General features: G+C 36.9%; 1 protein-coding gene across 4 annotated transcripts in view; it reads left to right on the forward strand.

The window, feature by feature from the left end:
- ANKRD12 (ankyrin repeat domain 12) overlaps positions 1-25,163 on the forward strand; it is a 126,610-nt gene that overhangs the window by 97,738 nt on the left and 3,709 nt on the right. For 3 of the 4 annotated variants that reach the window (XM_039219098.1, XM_039219095.1, XM_039219097.1), the window contains 3 exons: positions 5,768-10,473; positions 18,648-18,746; positions 22,380-22,523. In XM_039219098.1, coding sequence (XP_039075029.1) covers positions 5,768-10,473; positions 18,648-18,746; positions 22,380-22,523 — 4,949 coding nt within the window. The remainder of the gene's footprint in view (positions 1-5,767; positions 10,474-18,647; positions 18,747-22,379; positions 22,524-25,163) is intronic. The other variant, XM_039219096.1, reaches the window with a different exon arrangement.

A 25,163-nucleotide genomic window follows, 5' to 3' on the forward strand; every position in this document is an offset into this window, starting at 1 on the left:
GGCTTAAAGCAGCAAGAGGAAACAGCTGTGGAAGAGAAGGTAATGAGTTGAGTATCTTTAGTTTTGAGTTAGGATAAAAAGGTGTCCAAGAAGGTCCAAGTTAGGCAGCTGAAGCTCAGAGGAAAAGTAGAGACCTGGACTTGAGTATAAAATCAAGTTTAGGGCCATGGTGCATCTAGTTTTATAACATCATCATCCAGTCCCAGAATATATGTGACCTTAGAATAATTATATTTCCTAAAAGTTAATATAATCATAATTCAAACCATTTTAAAAGCCCAGCCTTAGTGAATTTCTTTTTAGGCTTATGAGATGTAATTGGTTTGTCAAATGCACAGTGATAGTTTTGCAGATTTGCTTGATAATACTATCATCTCCCTGTATTGGTCACATGTGCTCTGTTTGCTGCCTTTTTTGGATACTATACAAGAAGAGATGGAAATCTCAGTAGTCTCAGTAGGGAAAAAAGTCAAACCTAAGGATAATAGTGACCTCAAATAACTAACATTTAGCTATTCTGTAACTGTCACTAGCATTTGTTATAAATATCTAAATGTAGTTTGAGAAGGACTAGAGTGAATTTCAAATGTATTTAAGTGTTTTTCATCAATTAAGCTTTTTTTATTACTTAGCATTTTTTTTCTTTCATAGTTTATTGTCAAGTTGGTTTCCATATACCACCCAGTACTCAGCCCAACTAGTGCCCTCCTCCATGCCCATCACCCCCCTTCCCCTCTCCCCCATCCCCATCAGCCCTCAGTTTGTTCTCACCATTCAAGAGTCTCTCATGGTTTCCCTCCCTCACTCTCCCCAACTATTTTTCCCCTTCTCTTCCCCCATGGTCCTCTGTTAAGTTCCTCCTAATCCGCCTATAAGTGAAAACCTATGGTATCTGTCTTTCTCTGCCTGACTTATTTCGCTCAGCATAACACCCTCAAGTTCCATCCATGTTGCTACACATGGCCAGATTTCATTCTTTCTCATTGCCATGTAGTGTTCCATTGTATAGATAAACCACATCTTCTTGATCCATTCGTCAGTTGATGGACACTTAGGCTCTTTCCATGATTTGGCCATTGCTGAGAGTGCTGCTGTGAACATTAGGGTACATGTGCCTCTATGTATCAGCACTCAGATATCCCTTGGGTAAATTCCTAGCAATGCTATTGCTGGGTCCTAGGGGAGTTCTATTGTTAATTTTTTGAGGGACCTCCACACTGTTTTCCGGAGGGGCTGCACCAGTTTACATTCCCACCAACAGTGTAGGAGGGTTCCCGTTTCTCCACATCCTCACCAGCATCTATATAAGTCTCCTGATTTGTTCATTTTTGCCACTCTGACCGGTGTGAGGTGGTATCTCAGTGTGGTTTTGATCTACATTTCCCTGATGAGGAGGGATGCTGACTATCATTTCATGTGTCTGTTGACCATCCGGGTGTCCTCTTTGGAGAAGTGTCTGTTCATGTCTTCTCCCCATTTCTTCACTGGATTATTTGTTTTTCGGGTGCGGAGTTTGGTGAGTTCCCTATAGATTTTGGATACTACCCCTTTATCTGACATGCCATTTGCAACTATCTTTTCCCACTCTGTCAGTTGCCTATTAGTTTTATGGATTGTTTCCTTTGCCATGCAGAAGCTTTTTATCTTGATGAGGTTCCAGTACATTTTTGCTCTTGATTCCCTTGCCTTTGGGGATGTGTCAGGTAAGAAGTTGCTGCAGTTAAGTTCAAGAGGGTTGTTTCATTTCCTGCTTTCTATAGGGTTTTGATGGTTTCCCACCTCACATTCAGGTCCTTTATCCATTTTGAGTTTATTTTTGTATGTGGTGTAAAACAAGTGGTCTAGTTTCATTCTTCTGCATGTTGCTGTCCAGTTCTCCTAGCACCGTCTGTTAAAGAGGCTGTCTTTTTTCCATTGGATACTCTTTCCTGCCTTGTCAAAGATTAGTTGGCCATACATTTGTGGGTCCAATTCTGAGTTCTCTATTATATTCCATTGGTCTGTGTGTCCATTTTTATGCCATTAGCATTTTTTTATGAAGAAGAAAAATGCTTTAGTGAAAAGCTGCTTGAATGATTGCTTAACTTTTTTTTAAAGGAACTTTTATCAGAAATAATTTGATAAGTGTTTTAAATACAAATTCAAATTTAGTGATTAAATAGATAATTGAAGACTGAAAGATTGGTACAAAATGGAAAATAACAGGATAATGATAGCCATAGTAATTTTCACTATGAGAATTTGAGGAAGTGATCATGTCTTAAGAAAGGCAAAACATTTAAGTTACTACCACACTACAGTCGCAAGACCAGCTTGCTCTGTGTAAAACAAAAGGTTTAAGGTTGCCTAGGGAAGCACAGAGATGTCAGCCTAGTATGCAAGTGAAATGATGTCATGAAGGTGCAGTACCTTTGCTGAAATCAGACTCCCCAGCTTCATGAAAGCGCCACAGCGTTTTTGCCACCAGCTCCTGAGAACCACCATGGAGCAAGCCCAGTGACCACACACAACTCAGCAACCAGAGCCAGGTTACAATCCTTTACTGGAGTAATTCTGCCCTCTCATCATGGGCATTAATTAGTGTTAAACTAACCGGACTCACTGTAAAACTGACATGTTTTCCTTTAAAAAAAAAAAAATAGTTGTCTTTGAAAAAGAACCATAGGAAAAAAGTGTTAACTGCATTGAGGAGTGTTGCTTAATTTAGTTGATGAGTCAGGAGCACAAATGATAAACCTAGGGTACACATGTATTATGTGTAATTCCCTTAAGGAATTTGCATTTAACCTTGGTAATGCACTTGGTAAGCACTATGATATAATCAAAACATACATGAGATTATTACGTGTTGTGTAATTTGAGTCATGTATTAATATACATAAACAAAAGAGCAGGATAAAATTGGCTGAAGAAATTATAAAGTAACAGTACACAGGAGAAAATCCAAACACATGGCAAAATGAGCCATACCAATAATTTAAAAAATAGTGATACTATTTTATATCTACTAGTGAACTTTTTAAAAAAACTTTTTTCTGATTAAAAATAGTATCTGTTATGCTAGAAATTGGGAAAACAGAAGCTTGAAGAAGAAAATAAAAATACACACACACACATAAATTGATACATTGCTGTTGTCAAGTAATGGATAACAAATTTTTTTGCTACATTATTAGGTTATCTCTAATAATCAAGTAATTGGAAACACTCCAAAAGTCTCAGTAGAAGAATCCGTTTAAATGGTTACAGATTAATTCAATGTAGTATATAGCCTTTAAAAATAGTAATGGAGAAATTTTAGTTGCAGAAGAAAATGTGATCTGTTCAGTGGATAAAAGCCATATATAAAATGGTATACATGCTGTGTTTGGATCTGCTTGTTTATGTCATAGTACTTTCCATGTCCTGAAATCATACCTGAAATCCCTGTACATCTTTCATGCCTCAGCTTCAGTGCCACTTCTTTGAGAATCTTGCTTTCTTATCTAGTTCACCCAAGTGCACCCTTTTGCACCCTTTCAACCTAGTATCCATTGCTTTTTTTTTTTTTTTTTTTTTTTTAGCAGTTATCAAGTTGTATAACTGTTAAAGAGGTAGAACACTCTTTTCATCTTGTCACCCCCTAGCACCTTGAACACTATGTGCCTGGTGGAACAAAATAAACATTTATTGAAGACTGATTTCTTCGTGTGGAACTGAGGGTTTGAGGGATTTACAAAGGAAAAACAATCCTAATTTCCAATAAAACTAATCATCTGATGAGAACTATAAATAGGATAGTTACATATACCCCACGTGGGCCGGGAACTCTCAAAGCCATGAGATGGTGACCTGAACGGAAATCTAAGACTGTTGGCCAACTGAGCCACCCAGGTGCCCCCAATATTTGTTCATATATATATATTTGAAATAATTCTGTAGTTATGATTATTTTATGTTCTCATTTTTTTCACATAAAAATAATGTTTTCGTGTTGGTTAGAAACAAAAAAGATAGTTGCATATAAACCATAATGAATTAAATCCATGAAAACTACACATAGACATCAGTCCTCAAAAACAAATAATAAATATAAGTACATATTCTTGTATTACCTTAATCAAGACCAAAATAAACACTACTCCCAAAATATGTGTTCGTTTTTGCAACATAAAAGTTCTGTAGTTTGATACTATGTATTGAAATATTGGTGGGTAGGAATGGAGAGCATTTTCAACATCTGTACAACCAGTTACAATTCCAAAAGTTCTTTCTTATACCATGTGTCAGTATAAGCATATCATTTAGAGTATTCCCACCTCATCTCCAAAACTAAGATTATGGTCTCTCCAGAGCTCTTATACAGTGTTTCTGGAATTTGAATTTTTATGAGAACATTTGGGAACTAGATCATTCTATAGAAGGCTTAATGTATTAAATTTACAATTCTAATAAATACGTAGCAAATAAAGTGTTTATCATTTTTTATCTTTTTTTTAAGTTTGAGAGAGAATCCATGTGAGAGAGAGGGGCAGAGAGAGAATGAGAGAAAATACCAAGCAGGCTCTTAGGAACTGTGAGATCACGACCCGAACCAAAATGAAGAGTCAGATGCTTAACTGATTGAGCCACCCAGGTGCCCCTAAGTGTTGTCTATCATTTTTATAGTAAGTTTGGTTTTAACCCTTGGTAAGAGGCCTCAGTTTTCTTTACTTTTAGGTGGGAGCCTGAGTTTTCTTTTTAGAGAAAGGCCTATTGTATACAACATACATTTCAGCTAAGGAAAGATGCCCACCTAGGAAGAAGAAAAAATCTTGTTCTTAAAAATGATATAATGAAGTAAAATTTAGCAGTGTTTTGGCTACATTTATACAAATTGGATTCAACTAAACTTTCATGTACTTAAAAATAATTTTAACATACTTAAAAATGTAGAAATTGGGATGTCTGGGTGGCTCAGTCAGTTAAGCATCCAGCTTTTGATCACAGTTCAAGTGTTGATCTCAGGGTTGTGCGTTTGGGCTCCGTGCTGGGCATGAGGCCAACTTAAAAAATATCTAGAAATTGAGCCCATTATTACCTCCATTGTATTAGAGTATATATTAGTATCAAGTCTAAATTAGAGATAAGAAAACTTAGGAACATAGTAGCTTTCTTCAAATTACTTATGTATTCAGGTTATAATCTTGATTACGTAATTGTGGGATACATCTCCTTTTAAGATTTTTTTTTAAAACCAGGTAGTCTGTATCTTGTATGGACAAAACTGTTCACCTTTAAATTACTATACTTCATGAAAATCACTTGATTCCTTATGACTTACAAGAATTCTGAAACATAAAACTGATATTTACTTAACTAAGCCCTCTGTTTTTGCATCAGAGAATCTTACTTAGATATTCTTTCTCTGAAAAAAATGTACATATATTAAAATTTTACATAACATTAGCAGCCAGTGTTTCCTCTGAAATTCAGTCCCCTGGATTATAAACCTCTGCTTTATATTATACATTTTTATATTATGTATCTTTGATATATGAATTGTGAATTCGTATATTGTTTGGTTTTGGAAGTATCAGGAGATCCCATTTTGAAGCATATTATTATAAAGGTTTCCCACAGTACTGTAGCAGAGTTCTTAACATATTTTTATTGCATTATTCTCATATAATTCTGAAATTTTCTTTCTGAATTGAAATAGTTACTATATATGCTATATTTTTCTCATAGCCTTATTTTTCTGACAGTTGTCTCCTAACCAACAACAGATTTTCTTTTCTTATTCTAGATTCTGAAGAGGCTCAGTCTGTAAATCCTTCTAGTGTTGATGAAAACATTGACTCTGAGACAGAGAAAGACTCTCTCATCTGTGAAAGTAAACAGATAATTCCCAGTAAAGCACCTCTTCCATCTGCTCTTGATGAATATGAGTTCAAAGATGATGATGATGAAGAAATAAATAAAATGATTGATGACAGACATATCCTTAGGAAAGAGCTACGAAAAGAGAATGAAGCTGAAGTAGAAAAGAACAGTTTATTTGCAAAACAGGAGAAAGCTTTCTATCCTAAATCTTTTAAAAGTAAAAAACAAAAGCCATCTAGAGTTTTATATTCAAGTTCTGAAAGTTCAGATGAAGAAATTCTTCAGAATAAAAAGGTTTCTGCTCCATCTTCTGTCCCTGAAACATCAAATTCTGACGCACAAACCAAAAAGGAATATGGAGTTTCAAATGAACACAAACAAAAAGGCAAAGTTAAAAGAAAATTAAAGAACCAGAACAAAAATAAAGAGAACCAAGAGCTGAAGCAAGAAAAAGAGGGGAAAGAAAATACCAGAGTAACAAACTTGACAGTTAATACTGCACTCGATTGTTCAGAAAAGACCAGAGAAGAGGGGAATTTTAGGAAATCTTTTAGCCCAAAAGATGATACTTCGTTACATTTATTTCATATTTCCACTGGTAAATCTCCTAAACATTCTTGTGGACTAAGTGAAAAGCAGTCAACACCACTAAAACAAGAACATACTAAAACCTGTTTATCACCAGGAAGTTCTGAAATGTCATTACAGCCTGATCTTATTCGGTATGATAACACAGAATCTGAATTCTTGCCAGAAAGTTCAAGTGTAAAATCTTGTAAGCATAAGGAAAAAAATAAACATCAGAAAGATTTCCACTTAGAATTTGGTGAGAAGTCAAATGCCAAAGTAAAGGATGAAGATCATAGTCCAACATTTGAAAATTCAGATTGCACACTGAAGAAAATGGATAAAGAGGGTAAAACATTAAAAAAACATAAATTGAAACACAAAGAAAGGGAAAAAGAAAAGCATAAAAAAGAAATTGAATGTGAAAAGGAAAAATACAAAAATAGAGATAGTGCTAAAGAGCTGCAGCGCAGTGTAGAATTTGATAGAGAATTTTGGAAAGAGAATTTTTTTAAAAGTGATGAGACCGAAGATCTGTTTTTAAATCTGGAACATGAGTCCCTAACATTAGAAAAAAAATCAAAGTTGGAAAAAAACATAAAAGATGATAAATCAACCAAGGAAAAGCATGTTTCAAAAGAGAGGAATTTTAAAGAAGAACGAGAGAAGATTAAAAAGGAAAGTGAAAAATCTTTTAGGGAGGAAAAAATGAAAGACTTAAAAGAAGAAAGAGAGAATGTACCCGTAGATAAAGAAACAGAATTCAGTTCTTTAGGAACAAATGCCATTGAAGAATCTGTAGGGTTACATTCAATGGAAAAGGAAATAGAAATTGAAAAACAAGAAAAGCATATAAAAGAAATTAAGGAAAAATCAGAAAAGCGGTTTCAAACTAAAGAAAAGGATGTTGAAAGAAAAAATTCTGAAAAAGAGAAAAAGATCAAACATGAACATAAGTCAGACAAAGACAAATTAGATCTTAGTGACTCTGTTGACAGAATAAAAGAAAAAGACAAGCTGTATTCACATCACACAGAGAAGTGCCATAAAGAAGGTGAAAAGATAAAAAATATTACCACTATTAAAAAAACGGATGATAGAGATAAAAGTAGAGAAAAGATGGATAGAAAACATGACAAAGAAAAACCTGAAAAAGAGAGGCATCTAGCAGAAAGCAAAGAAAAGCACTTGATGGAAAAAAAAAACAAACAGTCAGAAAATACTGACTATACTAAATCAGAAAAAAGCAAAAATAAAGAAAAAGACAGGGAGGTAGATAAAAAGGAAAAATCTAGAGATAAAGAAAGTGTAAATATAACTAACTCCAAACACTTCCAGGAAGAGAAGAAGTCAAATATAGCAGACAATAGTAAAGCACAACATGAGAAAACATTATCCCTTAAAGAAAAAACAAAAGATGAGCCTTTGAAAACCCCTGATGGAAAAGAAAAAGATAAAAAAGACAAAGATATAGACAGATACAAAGAACGAGACAAGCACAAAGATAAAATTCAACTAAATAGTTTATTCAAACTAAAATCTGACGCAGATAAGCCTAAACCCAAGTCATCGCCAGCATCAAAAGATACTCGACCTAAAGAAAAGAGGTTAGTGAATGATGATTTAATGCAAACAAGTTTTGAACGAATGCTAAGCCTTAAAGACCTAGAAATAGAGCAGTGGCACAAAAAGCATAAGGAAAAAATTAAGCAGAAAGAAAAGGAGCGGTTGAGAAATCGTAATTGTTTAGAACTTAAAGTAAAAGATAAAGAAAAAACAAAGCATATACTAGCTGAGTCTAAAAATAAAGAACTTACTAGGTCAAAGAGTTCAGAGTTGACTGATGCTTATACCAAGGAGAAACAGTCTAAAGATGCAATAAGTAACAGATCACAATCTGTTGATGCCAAAAATATAATGAATTTAGGAAAGTCATCTTTTGTTTCAGATAATAGCTTAAATAGATCTCCCAGATCAGAAAGTGAAAAACCAGGTCTCAGCTCTAGATCTGTATCCATGATTTCAGTTGCTAGCTCAGAAGATTCCTGCCATACTACAGTGACAACCCCCAGGCCTCCAATTGAGTATGATTCTGACTTTATCTTGGAGGGTTCAGATTCCCAAATGTCCTTTTCCCAGTCACCTTTTTTGCCAATTGCCAAATCTCCTGCCCTTCACGAAAGGGAATTAGATAGCTTAGCCGAACTGCCAGAGCGGATTAAGCCACCGTTTACAAGCAGACTTTCAACATCCCATCTCCGATCATCTTCTGTAGAAGATGTTAAACTAGTGATAAATGAGGGGAGATCATCTGTAGAAGTTCGAAGGTGTAGCATGCCCTCAGTCATTTGTGAACATACAAAACAATTCCAAACAATATCAGAAGAAAGCAATCAAGGTGGCTTAGCTGTGCCAAGAGATAGCTGTCCTTCTCCCAAACCTGAGGTGTCCTCAAGTGTACCTGAAAGAGAACTTTCAAATTTGTCTAACATACATTCCAGTTTTGCAGCCTCTCCAACTAGATCTGTAAACAGCAAATATATTTCATCTGATATAAATGTTATCAAGAGTACTGTTCCAATGGGCACTTTAATGGACAGTCCCGTGCATTTAGAGCCATCTAATCAGGTTGGTGTGATCCAGAGTAAATCATGGGAGGTACCTGTTGATAGTAGACTGGAATCCTTAAGCACTAATGATTTTATCTGCCCAAATTCTGGTACACCTGATCAAGATTCTTCTATTCAAGGCTTCTGTAATTCTGAAAACAAAATATTGAAAGAACAGAACACTGATTTTTTATCCCTGCACCAGACAGAACTGCCAGGAAACTCTTGTGCTCAGGACTCCACGTCCTTTCTGCCTTCACAACAACCTTGCTCTTTCCATAGCCAATCACTTTCAGATGCTGATAAACATATGTCTGTGTCATATGTTGCCAATCAAGATCCAGGTATTTTACAACAGAAAAATGCAGTTCAAATTATCAATTCTGTTTTGGATACTGACAGTGAATCTACAAAAGAGATGGAGAATACTTTTGTCTTAACAGATGTTCAAAAGACAGATGCCTTTGTCCCGTTGTACTCTGAAAGCACTGTTCAAGAAGCATCACCAAATTTTGAAAAAGCTAATACTTTGCCTGTATTACCATCAGAAAAAGACTTTAGTGGAAATGATGCCTCTTCCCAGCTAAATACACATTATGCATTTGGCAAATTAATGTATAAGTCTTCCAGTGGCCACGAGGTTGAGAGCAGCGCTTCTGATATTCATGTTATTTCACATGAGAAAGAAAAACTGGAGAGTTTGGTATTAACTCATTTGAATGATAAATGTGATTCTGATTTATGTGAAATTAGTTCAGGGATGCCAAAAGGAAACCTAAATGAACAAGATAATCCAAAACATTGTCCTGAAGGTGAAAAGTGTTTACTTTCCATTGAAGATGAAGAATCACAACAAAGCACTTTATCAAGTCTGGAAAACCATTTGCAACAGTCCACTCAACCAGAGATGCATAAATATGGTCAGTTAGGTAAAGTAGAATTAGAAGAAAATGCTGAAGATGATAAGACTGAAAACCAAATCCCTCAAAGGATGACTAGAAACAAAGCAAATACAGTGGCAAATCAAAGCAAACAGATTCTTGCTAGCTGTACACTACTATCAGAAAAAGACAATGACTCTTCATCTCCTAGAGGAAGAATAAGATTAACTGAAGAAGATGATCCTCAAATTCACCACCCACGGAAAAGGAAAGTGTCCCGTGTACCTCAGCCTGTGCAAGTGAGTCCCTCTTTACTACAAGCAAAAGAGAAAACTCAGCAGTCTCTGGCAGCCATTGTAGATTCTCTGAAACTAGATGAGATTCAGCCATACAGTTCAGAGCGAGCAAATCCGTATTTCGAATACTTGCACATAAGGAAAAAAATTGAAGAGAAGCGCAAATTGTTGTGTAGTGTTATTCCTCAAGCACCTCAGTATTATGACGAATATGTGACATTTAATGGCTCATATCTGCTGGATGGAAACCCCTTAAGCAAGATTTGCATTCCGACAGTAAGTAACATCACTCAGTGTACATCTGCAGTGCTGTCAATAGAAATATAATGCAAGTCGCTTTTGTAGTTTTAATTTTTTTAGTAGCCACATTTAAAAGGTAAAAAGAAATAGGTAAAATTAATTTTAACATTTTACTTAAACCCAGTATACTCAAAATACTATTTCAAACTAAATCAACATGGAGGCATCTGGCTGCCTCACCTGGTGGAGCATGCAATTCAGGGTTTGAGTTTGAGCCCCACGTTGGGTACAGAGAGTACTTAAATAAATCTTTAAAACAAACAAAGATAAATGTAGAAAAATTGTTAATGGATGAGACATTCTGTGTTTTTTTGTACTAGGTACTTGGAATCTGCTGTACTTCTGATATATCTCAGTTCAAACTAAATGTGGCTAACATTTCATTAAGTGTTCAATAGCCATATGTAGCTGTTGGCTACCCTAGTGATCAGCACTGGTCTACAGTATTTTCTTTTTCCTTTTGTCCCAAAGGAAGTATGCTTTTCTATCTTTGAAGGGTAATTCATGTACATGTGCATTATCTCCCCCTATTAGCCTTTATTGGCCACCCACTCCAAACATATTTAGGTCTCCTTCATGCTGTGGAAAAGAAAGTTATCCCATGACTATGCCAGTTTATCAAACTCTCCCTCTCTTTCTTTCACCACCTCATGCTTTCTCTGTATCACTTCTGATCATCTCTTAAACCTTCTACACTGCCACAGATCACCAGTGAGCCTGTAATGACAGATTTGTTGGCCTGTTTTTCTTTCTACTTGATCTTTGTCACATTTGACATTGTGACCATCTTGTTCATGAAGTTTTCCTCTTCTTGGTTTCATGATGGTGCTCTTTTCTGGTTCCTTTGCTCTTTTTTGCTTTCTTTTAATGACTCTTCTACCCACCCTTAAGCATGAGTTCTCTAGGAATCAGTTGAAAAAAGTCAACTTTTTGTCATGGTGGTCTTAACCTATTCCTGTGGTTTTCGGCAGTCTTCCATGTGCCAGTTAGTCCCCCAAATTCTTACCTAGTCATGTCCTCTCTGATGACCTCCAGAATCAAATGCAGGTGCCTCCAGGCAGCATACCTGTCATAGGTTCAGTTCTGCAGGAAGTGGACCCTGAGACTATGCACAAGAGGCTTATTGGTGAGTGCTGTCAGGAACAATGCAAGTGTATGTGTGGAGGAACCAGAATTCAGCAGAGCGAGAAGTGGAACTGAAATGTAGTTGCAGCGCTTATATCAGCTGAGCCCACAGAAGGTCTGGAGTGGGATGGCTCTTCTGACAGGTCGCTTGCACCCAGGAAGGAAATGAGGCCTGGCACATTTCCCTTCCAGTGTTCCTGCTGCCATTTCCTAGAGAGGAACTCGAGTGAGAGCTGCCAGCCTCCTAGGACCTGGGGATGGGTGCCTAATTCCTGAAGGAGGAGTCCTTGTGCCAAGCATCTGCTCCAACCTCAGACTTCCCAGACCAAAAGAAATTTCTCTCTCACTTGCTCAGAAACCAATTTTTTTTAATTAGTGATGACCCCAGAGTAGTATCCTATCAGTTACCAAATTCTAACCTTTCTATTCTACAACTCTCCAGAATCTGTCCCTTCTACCACTGCCTTGTTTTAGGACCCTCATCATTATCTCTCACTTACAACATTGCAGCCACTTCGCTTTTTTTTCTCTACTCTCTTTCTGCAGAAGCATTCTCTTTTGTTGTTAAACTTCTACCCCCCCCCCTTTTTTTTTTTTTTTTATTTCTAGGAGAGAGCGTGAGCAGGGGAGGGTCAGAGAGAGAGGGAGTCACAGACTGAAACAGGCTCCAGGCTCTGAGCTGGCAGTCAGCACANTGAAACAGGCTCCAGGCTCTGAGCTGGCAGTCAGCACAAAGCCCGACGCGGGGCTCAAACCCACGAACCGCGAGATCATGACCTAAGCGAAAGTCGGACGTTTAACCGACTAAGCCACCCAGGCGCCCCAAACTTCTACCCTTTTAAAAACAATAAAGGGGTGCCTGGCTGGTTCATTTGGAATAGCCTATGACTCTTGATGTCAGGGTCCTGAGTTCAAGCCCCACCTTGGGTATAGAGATTACCTAAATAAATAAAACATAAAAAAAACAAAAAAAAAAACTGTTTCCCTACTTAAATATCTTAGCTGTGATTAGCTGGCTTTCCGTTGCCTACAGCTTAAAATCCACATATAGTCATGGCATAACCATTCATTTTGTAATCTGATCTCAATCTACCTTTTCAGCTTCATTTTCTCACTACTACCAAACTCACCCAATAATTCAGCCATATTTAATTCACTCTTCAATGGAAGTCTCTTGTTTACTACTTCTGCTACTTAGTACTGTACCTTCTACCTGAAATAATTGTTCTTGCCAGGCCTCTTTTTCTATCCTCTTCCATGCCTTTGTTTCAGCTGTGTTGTCACCTCTGTGCAAAATCTTGTCAAAGCAGAATTGTTTGTGTCTTCCTCATACCTCCCACACGATATCATAGTTAACTATTTACATGTCTGCCTGTAATCTGATTAAGGGCTAGGACACTATCTCTTGTAGAATGAATCCCAAATTAACTTCAGCTCTGAATACACTAGTGATTTCCATAACAGTGTTTCTAGCTGCTTGTGAACATCACCTGAGTGTACCACAATATCCATAAAATCATTAGGTCCAACACTAAGCTCATTTATCTTATCTCAGAAGTGCTTTTTTTGTCTCCTCTAATTTACTTACTATCATTACCTGCTCTTTCATTTCCCAGACTGGGAACCCAAAATTCAACCTCCACCTCTTCCCTTCTGCCTTCCCACCACATCAGTCACTAACTCATGTTGATCCATCTCACTTTCTTTCCCCTTTTCTCTCTTACCAGTGCAAGGGCGACATTAGCTCCATAGACAATTCACTCACATATGTGAATATTGCATAATTAAATATTCACAACATTACATATTCAGGTAATTTACAATCACATGCTAAGCATTGTGATAACTAGATATCAGAAATCAGCAAAGTGGGCACCAGGGTGGCTCAGTTGTTTGAGCATCTGACTCTTGATTTCAGCTCGGGTCATGATCCCTGAGTTGTGGGATCAAGCCTCATGTTGGACTCCATCATGGAGCCTGGTTCATTTTCTCTCTCTCCCTTTGCCCCACTGCCCCACTTGCACTATTTCTCAAAATAAGAAAAACAGGGGTGCCTGGGTGGGTCAGTTGGTTGAGCATCCGATTTTGGCTCAGGTCTTGATCTCACTGTTTGTGAGTTTGAGCAGCACATTGGGCTCCGTGCTGATAGCTGGAGGCTGGAGCCTGCTTTGGATTCTGTGTCTCCCTCTTGTCTGCTCCTCCCCAACTCATGCTCTGTCTCTCTTTCAAAAATAAATAATAAAAAAGATTTTTTTAAGAAATCAACAAAACCAGCATTCTGAATAGTTGTCATAAGTTCTAGTCTAATCTCTTCTGTCAATCTAGCCTTCTTACTGTCTAGGTACCTATGTATACCTCAGATCTGATTATGTGACTACCTGGTTAAACATCTTTAGAGACTGAATTTTCTAAAGACCAAAGTCCCCATCATTGTCTACAGGTCCTCCCATACCTTTCTAGGCTTTTCTAGGTAGTTACTATCCTACGATACATGATGCTTCCCCAGGATATTCTGTGCTGTTTCACATCATGCCTTTGCATATGTTCATTCTTTCAAAGCCCAGTTCAGAGAAGAACAAAAAGTTAGGAGAAAAGGTAGGTCTTCAGTCCCACATCCACAGAACGTACCTGATGCTAGTGCCCTTTAAATCTTGAGAGACAGAGATTTTATTACTCTACTACTAATAAACAGTAATAGTAATTTTAAAAAAATTTTTTTAGTGTTTTATTTATTTCTGAGAGAGAGAGCATGAGCAGGGGAGGTTCAGAGAGAGAAGGAGACACAGAATGTGAAATAGGCTCCAGGCCCTGAGCTAGCTGTCAGCACAGAGCCCGACGCGGGTCTCAAACCCACGAACTGCGAGATCATGACTTGCGCCGAAGTCAGATGCTTAACCGACTGAGCCACCCAGGCTCAGTAATAGTAGATTTTAAAAAATAGAATTGTAAATAAATTTGTCATTTTTCAAATTTTTTCAGCAAAATAATTTAATAACTTAAAGAATATAAAGCTAATCATTTTCTTATTTTCTTTGTTTCCCCTTAAAGGGTAAAAAATTTGAATTGAAGTATGTTGTATCATAGGCTTAAAATATAGGTAAAAACATAAAGAACGTATTTAAATTAAACTTAGTATACATACATACATACATTTATCTCAGAAGTGCTCTTTTTGTCATCTCTGATATATACATTTAAATTAAACTTAGTATACATACATACAAAGTAGGTCACTAAAAATAATTCTAATAAGTCATGTCAGGTTGCCTTTTTAGTGCTGCCTATTGAGATATATATGTGTATATACAGTATGACACACATACTTGTATATATATTTTGTGTGCTTGTGTTTGATTACCTTTTCTTATTGCTTTGAAGATGATGTAATACAAGTTTATTTTCCTTATAGCAGTTCTGGGGATACAGCTTTGATTAAATCAGAATTTTGTTACAGTAAATGTTGTATCAAAAAGGACTATAAATAGAGCTGAGAATTTTTTCTGAGTGTAGTAGGTTATTTTTTGTTTGTTTTTAATGAGAATTATTAAAGAAACACACAGCACAGAATAGTATAAAGAGCAGTAGATTTCTAAGTAGTATACATAAGTTTGTCTGGATTTTGCTGCAAAACCAGCCGTGTGATCTTGAGTAATTCCTTCATTTCTCTGATTCTTAGTTTTCACATCTGTAAAACAATGCCTACCCTACCTCAAAGCGGGTTGAAATAGTATATGCTGTAACCCATTAAAAATTTTTAAACATTATACAGATTTAAGAGGTTACCGTTATTTTATCCAGCTCAAAATAAGTTTAAGGTTCATACTTAACTAGAGTTAATATGCAGCCCCCCACCTTTTTTTCATAAAAAGTTACTTTTGAATTTATTGGACTGAAACTCATTTGTTTAACACTTAGTTCTAAAAAGTAAATAAAGAACAGGATAATAAAGATCACTTTTACATACATTATTTGTGGTAGTTTCCAATATGATTTTATTCGATTGTTTCCTGTCAGCTGATTGCCATCTTATTGAATTTCCACATTCATGTGATCTGTTTATAGAACCCATTAGAAATGTAGTGAAACATGGGGCGCCTGGGTGGCTTAGTCGGTTAAGCGTCCGACTTTCGCTTAGGTCATGAGCTCGCGGTTTGTGGGTTCGAGCCCCGCGTCGGGCTCTGTGCTGACTGCCAGCTCAGAGCCTGGAGCCTGTTTCAGTCTGTGACTCCCTCTCTCTCTGACCCTCCCCAGCTCACGCTGTCTCTCTCTCTCTCCTAGAAATAAAACATTAAAAAAAAAGAAAGAAAGAAATGTAGTGAAACATCTCTAAAGTCAATTTAAATGTTTGTTCTTCTATCATATATTTTTATCATAATTTAACCAGAATGCTGCTGTTTTTCCAGAGGAAATCAAAGAAAGAGAAGCAAAATCATAGGTCAAGTTCCCAAAAGGCAAATGAACAGCGGGGAAAATAAAAGAAAAAGACTTGTCACATCCTGGTATCCACTGTGGTCACTAGTGCCAACACACAGAGTCCGGAGCGGGGGGGGGGGGGGGGAGTGGATAGAAAGAGCATCCCTGGAAACTGTTCAGAGATTTTATATCTTAGAGACTCCTGGGACTCACAGATCCTAAAAGGCAAAATCTCTAAGCATGATTTACTTAAAGATGAGGAAAACAGCAAAAGGAAAGTTTCCTCAGAAACCCTCTGTATATTCCTTTGGTGATTTTACCATTTCTCTGTACATCAGTAGTATGTTGGAAATCTCCAGATTTATGTATTCTGCCCAAACCTCTCTTCGGCTTCTTTTTTGCTAACTGGCTAGCTCCACTTGGATGTCCATGAGTTCCACAGACTTAACATGTCAGCACTGAATTTCTCCAAAACTGTATTTCTCTTTCCTCTTTTCTCCTCCTGAGATATCTCTTCACCAGCCATCCAGCCCTCATGCTGAAGGACCCACAAGTATCCTTAGCTGCTCCCTCTCTTTTATTCTTAATCACTGTATTTTTAGACCCCATCCCTTCTATTTTCTTCTTCTCACACCAGTGTCACAATGATTTGCTTCCTTAATTCCTTGCCTGCAATCTTGTCCTCCTAATATCTATTCTGCAGACACAGCAGTGAGCTGTAAGATCTTTCATTGATTCCCCATCACATACAAAATTTACACTGTGTTAAACATATTATGTTTCACAGCATGTTAATTAAATACATGGGGCTGGGGCAGGGTGGGGAGAGTTCATGGTCAAATAAATTTGGAAAATGAAACATCGTTAATCTAAAATAGGTTTCTTCATTCCAGAACTTCTCAGAACCATTAAATTTAATTTGTTAATTGTGAGACACCTAAGTGAGTACATGTGTACAATGTTTCTCAAACCTACTTGTTCTTAGAACCATTTCTTATAAGTCATCTTCATGGGTTCAGTGTTCTCTGAAACACACTTTAAGAATAGCTAGTTAAAAAAAAAGAAAAGGTTTATAGAACCACAATTACTTTGCCCTGCTGATCTCTCCCTCCTCGTGTCCCACCATTTCTTCCCTCAAAATTGATGTCCCAGGAATTCAACTTGTAGTTGTCTCCTGACACCCTCCTATCTCTTTGTTTCGTGTACTTGATTATGCCATCTTCTGGCAGTTACCCTCCCCTCTTTCCCTTCTTATTTTCCCCACAACTCATTTCCCTTAACTCTTGATTTTGGCTCTTCCTTTAAGATGCAGCCTCAGGCACTAACCCTCTCCAAGAAAGTTTTTCTGACACCCCAGGCTGAAAGGAGTAGATACTCTTCCTCTGGGCTATATAAAGAAGGTCTTAATGATTTTGGAAAACTTTAAAACCATAGCACTAAACTACTGTTACTCTTGTTAAATTTAAAGATGGTTATAAGACCTAGAATCAAACAAATGTATTATTGCAGTTAGAGGCATGAGAAATAACCCACCCCAATAATTTGTCCTGTAGAATTTTCCACCACATTGATTCAGTTGAGTGACTCCTTGTGATGTGGTTTAACATCTTTTTTGGTCTCCCATAATTCCTGTAAATTGTTCACTGATGATAGAGTCCCAGGGAGATCCAAGTTTGATTCTTTGGCTAGAGCTTTCTGTATATGGTGTTACATAATTCCTTTAGCACCACATCAGGAAGCACATAGAATCTGTGTGTCCCACCTTCTGAACAGTCAGAAGAATCAACTAAGTTATCATGTGGTGCCAAAACATACTGAGATACCTTACCTTGCCCCAAAATGCTGACAGTAGTTAGAAGCGGTAGGGAGAGGAATATAGATACTCCAAGGGATAGAGAGAGAATATTAAAGGGATCACAGATGTTGCTTTGTTTTAACAGGGGTGCACATGCATAGATGGAGTTGGCTTCCTTAACCTCCAGCTTCTACCAGAAAGCAGTCCACTTTAATAGTCAAATAGAGATGAACCAACCATAAGATTTTTGGAGTGTATAGACAAAGTGGGTTATTGCATGCAAATAAAGAAGTTTGAAAACCACAAATCTGTTAGAAAATAATACATCTTTTTATAAAGGACTTAATTCAATAAATGTAAAAGCTCAGCACTTTAGCATTTGATTTTTATGTCTACAAAGAGACTTACTATACTGAGACTCAGACTGCTGTAATCCTTACGACTATTTGCTTGGTGGTTTTTATGTTTTTGTGACCCCACCCCTCCCTGTATGTGAGCTGTCACTTATTGATGCTCTAAAATGTGTCTCTGTAGTCAGAAACTTGCTTAGTCCTTCTCATTTGCTCTTTGAAACTTGTTCTTGCCTAAAAATTAAAACATCTGTGCTTACCAGATATTTATGTTCTGCTGTGTTTCAGACCACTGAAGTTGGGAAGTAACAACCAGTTGTATAATCATTACTGTATTATCTAATTCAGAGAACATCGGAACTCATGTTTTCATTAGATGATACACTAAGAAGTTTAATTTTATAAGAATAGCTCATTGTTGTAAACAAAACCTAATATTTTTAACTATATATATATTTTTTAATTAGATTACACCACCACCTTCACTATCAGATCCACTTAAAGAGCTTTTTCGGCAACAGGAAGTTGTAAGGATGAAACTACGTTTGCAACACAGTATTGAAAGGGTAAGAAATGTTTAAATTTACATTTATGCTGAAAATAACATTTATGTTTAAAATATTTTAACAATAGATTCTAATGACCTACATTACACATATACATATATACACATGTACACAAAACAACCACATACACACACCCAGTTTTCTCAGGAGATTTTCCTTATTTAGAACCATTTTTGGGAAATGGGGGATTTTGTTATCTTGTGCCTGTGCAGGTAGGTGGAGAATTTTTAAACCTGTTTTAGGTTAGCTGCTCCTGTGTTATGGTTCACTCTGAGTGTATTTTTGATGTATAAAAATCTCTAATAATTTCTTGTTATCATTTGTTGAACTAAAGCAGTGAATTCCTAGTAAGACATTTGAATTCCAGGTTTTAGAATTGTTGCTTGGTACCAGCTCCTTTAGTGCAGAATACTTTAGACAGCTGTATTTAGTGTTCCTTATAGGTCTCCTTTCATATTCTAGTTGTTAGTCTGGGCGTAGAATGACATGAAAAACCTGCCTATTTAGAGAAATCATGAAAGTCATGAATTTCACTTGGATTGACAAAAATATAATGCCTTCTTAATCTTTTGGGAGGCTAAGGACTTCTGGAACTTGATACGAGCTGTGATCCTTCAAAGAGGTATATACATACTCATATGAACAAAAGTATGCAATCTCTTTGATTAACCCATGATTGATTTCCTGGGACTGAGGTTTTTAACCTTTTTGTGTCATGGGACCTTTAGCATTCTGGTAAATATAAAACCTTTTCTCAGAATTATGTTTAAATTCGTAAAATAAACTTCTAGCATTGCAAAGAGAACAATAAATAAAAGAAGCACTGATACAGATCTTATATTGTGCATGACCTGTGTCAATGAGTGGTTTGTTCTCAATAAGAAGTTAGGTCATTAACATGTCAATACCTGTTTGAACCATCAAGTGAAGCCACTTGATAACATTTTCATCTGTGTATCTATCTATGTTATAAAAGCCATGCTGCCTTACAGAAAATTAAGAATTCTCATTTGAACAGTACAATTTTCCAAACTTTAATAAATAGTAAAACGTGACTCACATCCTTTCATTTATTGACCAACAAACAATTTAGCATTGCAGAGTACTAGAAAGCAACTTAAAATGCCTGACCAACGTGACAGCAAACAGTGATACCATTTGGGGGCAATGTCTGCAACAATTACGAATTGAAAATCCTTGTGATTTCTGTGGATGGCAAAGTTGCAAATACTTCTGAAATTACTGTGGTCTGTGGCCTACGTTTATAATTGAAAGAAATGCCAGTTGGCAGTTAGTAAAAATAAAGATACAATTTTTCCCATCTGAGTTCATAGATGACCTTCTAGCCCCAGTCTATCCACAGGCTTCTTGGGAATGTTAGAACCCCCGGTCAGGAACCTCTGTTCTAGGGTCTTTTTTTCCCATCAAAAATTGTGATAACACTTGATGCTATACTGAGTGAATGAACACATCTTATACATCTTGGCCCTATCCTCATGCCCTACTCTGCACTTTGGGACATACATAATGCATTCTCTAAAGACATTGAGAAGCTGTATTCCAGAAGTTCAAAGACAAAACGTTAAGAACAATGGCCTATAGTGGAATATTTAGGCTATCATTCACATAGCATATCTCTGTTAAGTATTTTAGGAGAAGGTGTCTGCCTTCAAATAATATTTTTCTTGGGACACCTGGGTGGCTCAGCTGGTTAAGCAACTGACTTCAGCTCAGGTGATGATCTCATGGTTTGTGAGTTCAAGCCCCACATTGGGCTCTCTGCTATCAGCACAGAGCCCACTTCAGATCCTCTGTCTCACCCCACCCCCATTCATTCTCTCTCTCTGTCAAAATAAATAAACATAAAAAGATAATATATTTCTCATATAGTATTAAGGGATTTTTGGTTATTGGTCTTAATTTCTGTACAACTGCAACCAGTTTTTTAGGAAGCCTTTTCTTCTAGCTATGTTTTCTTAGTATCTGATCATTTTTGGCGGGTTGGTTATTTTATCACTTAAAGTCCCACCTTAAACTTGTACTTAAATTAATGAATCCTGAGTGTTAGACTTACCTCTTCTCTTTTGAATATCATTTGTCACATAGAATTTAAAAGAAATTAAATAGGTCTGTGTTTGTCTTTTCACTAAATTATAAATACAGTAAAACTCTACAGCAATACATATTTGTATATAATGAGACCTGCATGCTCCAGTAGGGGAAGGATAAAATTCTTATCATTGTTAAGTTGAGGGAGAGTGGGGAACGTGGTGGGAACAAGACCAGCCACACCCTTGATATTCCCTCAGGCCAGCCTGCCAGACAGAACCAACAAAATGATAGACATCTTTTAACGGGAGGAGTCCTGGACTCATTACCTCTGTCCTTGAAGTTCCAGCCATCCACAGGTCCCAGAGTTGTCCCCATTGATGTTTAAGCCAAAGAAGACCTTTACCACCAGATGGCACAAGTCTATAACCAGTATCATGATGGGTTGGGATCTGTAGCTACACCCTAGGAATTCCCAGTCTCCTAAATGCAAAAGATCACCTACATCATTTCATTAACTTTATGATAGGGTGACTCTGTATATTACATAATTGGAAGTTTTGCACCCCACTTAACACATTTTAAATCAGGATTGTACTGTCATTGCTAGAGGTTTAAAAAAAGCATCAAAGTACAGTGTTCGTTCCTGTGAAAATATTTATTATAAAACAGAAGCTCTTACCATAATGGCAGACCACTTCACACTCATTAGAAAGGCTATAATTAAAAGATAACAACAAGTGTTTGCAAGGATGTGAAAAAATTGGAACCCTCATACATTACTGGTGGCAACATAAAATGAAACAACTGCTGTTAAGAACAATTCGGCAGTTTCTGTCCAGGTTAAGCATTAAACTGCCATATGACCTAGTAGCTCTACTTCTAGTTAATTACCTAAAGAAATAGAAAATATGCATCCAAACAAAAACTTAGAGCATGAATGTTCATGGCAGCATAATTTGTGATAGCACAAAGGCAGAAACAACCCAAAAAACCATCAGCTGATGAATGGATAAATAAAATGTGGTATGTTTGTACAATGGAATATTATTTGGCCATTAGATGGGATGAAGTACTGATAGATGCTGCAACACAGATGAACCTTGAAAATATGTGACATGAAAGAAGCCATTCATAAAGTACCACATATTATATGGATACATTTGTAAGAAATGTTGAGAGTAGGTAAATCCACAGTAACAAAAGTAGAGTAGTGGTTGCCAGGGGAAGAGGAGGAATGGGCCATGACTGGTGATGGATATGGATTTTCTTTTTGGGGTGATGAAAATGTTCTGAAATTAGTGGTAATGGTTGAACATCTTGATGAATATACAAAAAGCCACCATTGTGCATTTTAAATAATTTTTAAAAAGAGACTGGCATTTTTGTAAAGAATATTTACTTAATACTTTTAGAACACTTGGAATTCTCAAATCACTCAAGCTTTCTGTAAATAAAAACTTCTCTGAGATTCAGGTTCTTTAGTACATATTAAGAGATTTTATTTTATTTGAAAAACAAGTGATTGAAGAATTGTGTGGGTTTTGTTCTGTTTTTTTTTTTTTTCATTCTTGGTTCAACTAGGAAAAACTCATTGTATCCAATGAACAGGAAGTTCTACGAGTTCATTACAGAGCTGCAAGAACATTGGCAAATCAAACACTGCCATTTAGCGCATGCACCGTTTTACTGGACGCAGAAGTATACAGTGTGCCACTGGACGCTCAGGTAAGGTGCCAATGATACAGTTAAATTTTTCCTAAACACAACGTAAGTGTTTTTTAATCTATTTCCATAGAAGAAACTTGAATTCAGCAATCAGTAAAACTCAAATGAGAAAAATACAAAATAAAGCACTTCCAGATCACCTGATCCTCTATTTTCCAAAATCCTCTAAACATTAGCCTTATATTATAAAAGCAGATATTTACAAAACTGATATATGTGTTTGGAATAATGCCCTTGAACATAATTTGTAATTTGTTTCTAAAGTGAATGTTTACATCTTCAAGCAACTGGAAGACTACTACAGGCAGATTAAATATCTAGATTGTGATGGTGCTAAAATAAGGCCAAGCTTCTGTTTCAATCTTGAATATTGCTGGAATAAATAAATGTAGTTGTGAAGAAAACTGTAGCTACGTCTTGAATAAAGTTTAATGCCACATCTAAATTATAGGAATTTAAAACCAGACATTTCAGTGGTCACAATTTTTTGTGCCTTTCAAACCAGAATGAAATTCATAGGTCATAAGAGAGAATATAATGATTAAAATAAAGAGTATAAGTACAGACTGAAATAAGTCAAGCGAGAAGGACAGATACCATATGTTTGCACGTATAGGAGGATTAGGAGGAACTTAATGGAGGACCATGGGGGAGAAGAAGGGGAAAAATAGTTGGGGAGAGAGAGGGAGGCAAACCATGAGAGACTCTTGAATGCTGAAAACAATCTGAGGGTTGATGAGGGTGGGGGAGAGGAGAAGGGGGGGTGATGGGCATGGAGGAGAACACTTGTGGGGATGAGCACTGGGTATTGTATGGAAACCAACTTGACAACTATTTTTTAAAAAAAAAAGACAATGAAGGATTATCACAAAAAATACTAGAAAATGCTGTTTTAAGTCAGACATACTAGAAATACAATTGATACAGGGTATATTACAGAGAATATTGCTTAGTTCTCTCTGGGCTTTATTTTTCTCAGCTATTTAAAAATAAAGATTAAAGATTAAACTAGATCAGTAGATTTCAGAGTTTCTTAAGTCATCAACCATTTTTATCCAAATGAACTTTCAAATTCAGAGATATTTGAAAAAGCTATTAAGAATAATTGGATCTTAAGAAAGAACTGTTTGAGGAAGTAAACACTGGAAAGGCCACTAAGAGACTGTACGTAATACAGCTTTAACGAATTTAAACGGAAGAATGAGTGATTTTTTGAAACATTTTTTAATGTTTTATTTATTTCAGAGAGAGAGAGACAGCATGAGCAGGGGAGGGTCAGAGACAGAGAGAGATACAGAATCTGAAACTGGCTCCAGGCTCTGAGCTAGCTGTCAGCACAGAGCCCGAAGCGGGGCTCAAACCCACGAACCATGAGATCATGACCTGAGCCGAAGTCAGACGCTGAACCGACTGAGCTACCCAGGTGCCCCAAGAATGAGTGATTTTTAATAACTGAAATGAGCAGTTTAATTGTGTTACTGAAGACTGAACTAGACCATCTAATATCTTGAGGTCTTTTTAAGTTGCTTGCAATTACAGAGGAATGGAATCGATTTAGGAATGAAATCGATTTAGGACAATGTAAATCAAGCTACAAGGAATGTCCCTTGAAGATTTATAGTTCAGAATGGTTGGGTAAACATACCTGTTTATTTTTTTATTTCTCCCAAAACTCATTGAAATGACAAAAGACATGTCAAAATAAAAACCAATCCATAGCAAAACTGGAAATCAAGATGGAAGGCCACTGGACCAGAACATAATGACATTTCTGATAAAAAGACAGATGAGAGGGGCACCTGGGTGGCTCAGTCAGTTGAGCATCCAACTCTTGATTTCAGCTCAGGTCCTGATCTTGAGGTTCATGGAATTGAGCCCCATGTCAGGGCTCTGAGCTGACGGTGCAGAGCCTGGCTGGGTTTTTCTCTCTCACTCTCTGCCCCTCCCCGACTTGTGCGTGCACACACTCTCCCAAAATAAACAAACAAAGACAGATGAGAACATATTGATAGTAAAATATAGCAGTGTTGAGGAATCTATACCCTAGATAGGTTATAAAGAGAACTTCAAAAATGAGTGAATTTTCCTAGTAAACACTTAAAATGATCCCAAAATCAGAGACTAAAAGAGGATCAGGCCATAATCAGCCTAATAATTAAAGGACAGAAGAACATAATCATTCTCTTGAGGAAAACTATGAAACTCTTATCTGTCCTTTTACAACTGCCTTCAGAGTAGAAGTTCTGTCAGCTGGGTAGTAGACTCCTATCAGAATAGCCTCCAAAAAACAAAGGAAAGGGGAAATAAACAATTCTGCCTTTCCTGGCTAGGGGCTTGGATCATACATTAGCCTGTTTTCTCATCATACTTCTTCCTTTTCAAAGTAAATCTGTAATATTAATAAGATTCAATAATAGGGGACAGTTCTCCAAAGAGGATATCCAGATGGCCAACAGACACATGAAACGATGCTCAGCATCCCTCCTCACCAGGGAAATACAAATTAAAACCACGCTGAGATACCACCTCACGCCAGTCAGAGTGGCTAAAATGAGCAAATCAGAGAACTCTAGATGCTGGCGAGGATGTGGAGAAACGGGCACCTCCTACACTGTTGGTGGGAATGCAAACTGGTGCAGC

Source organism: Hyaena hyaena, unplaced genomic scaffold, assembly GCF_003009895.1.
Source record: "Hyaena hyaena isolate Hyena2069 unplaced genomic scaffold, ASM300989v1 scaffold_786, whole genome shotgun sequence".
Classification (NCBI taxonomy): domain Eukaryota; kingdom Metazoa; phylum Chordata; class Mammalia; order Carnivora; family Hyaenidae; genus Hyaena; species Hyaena hyaena.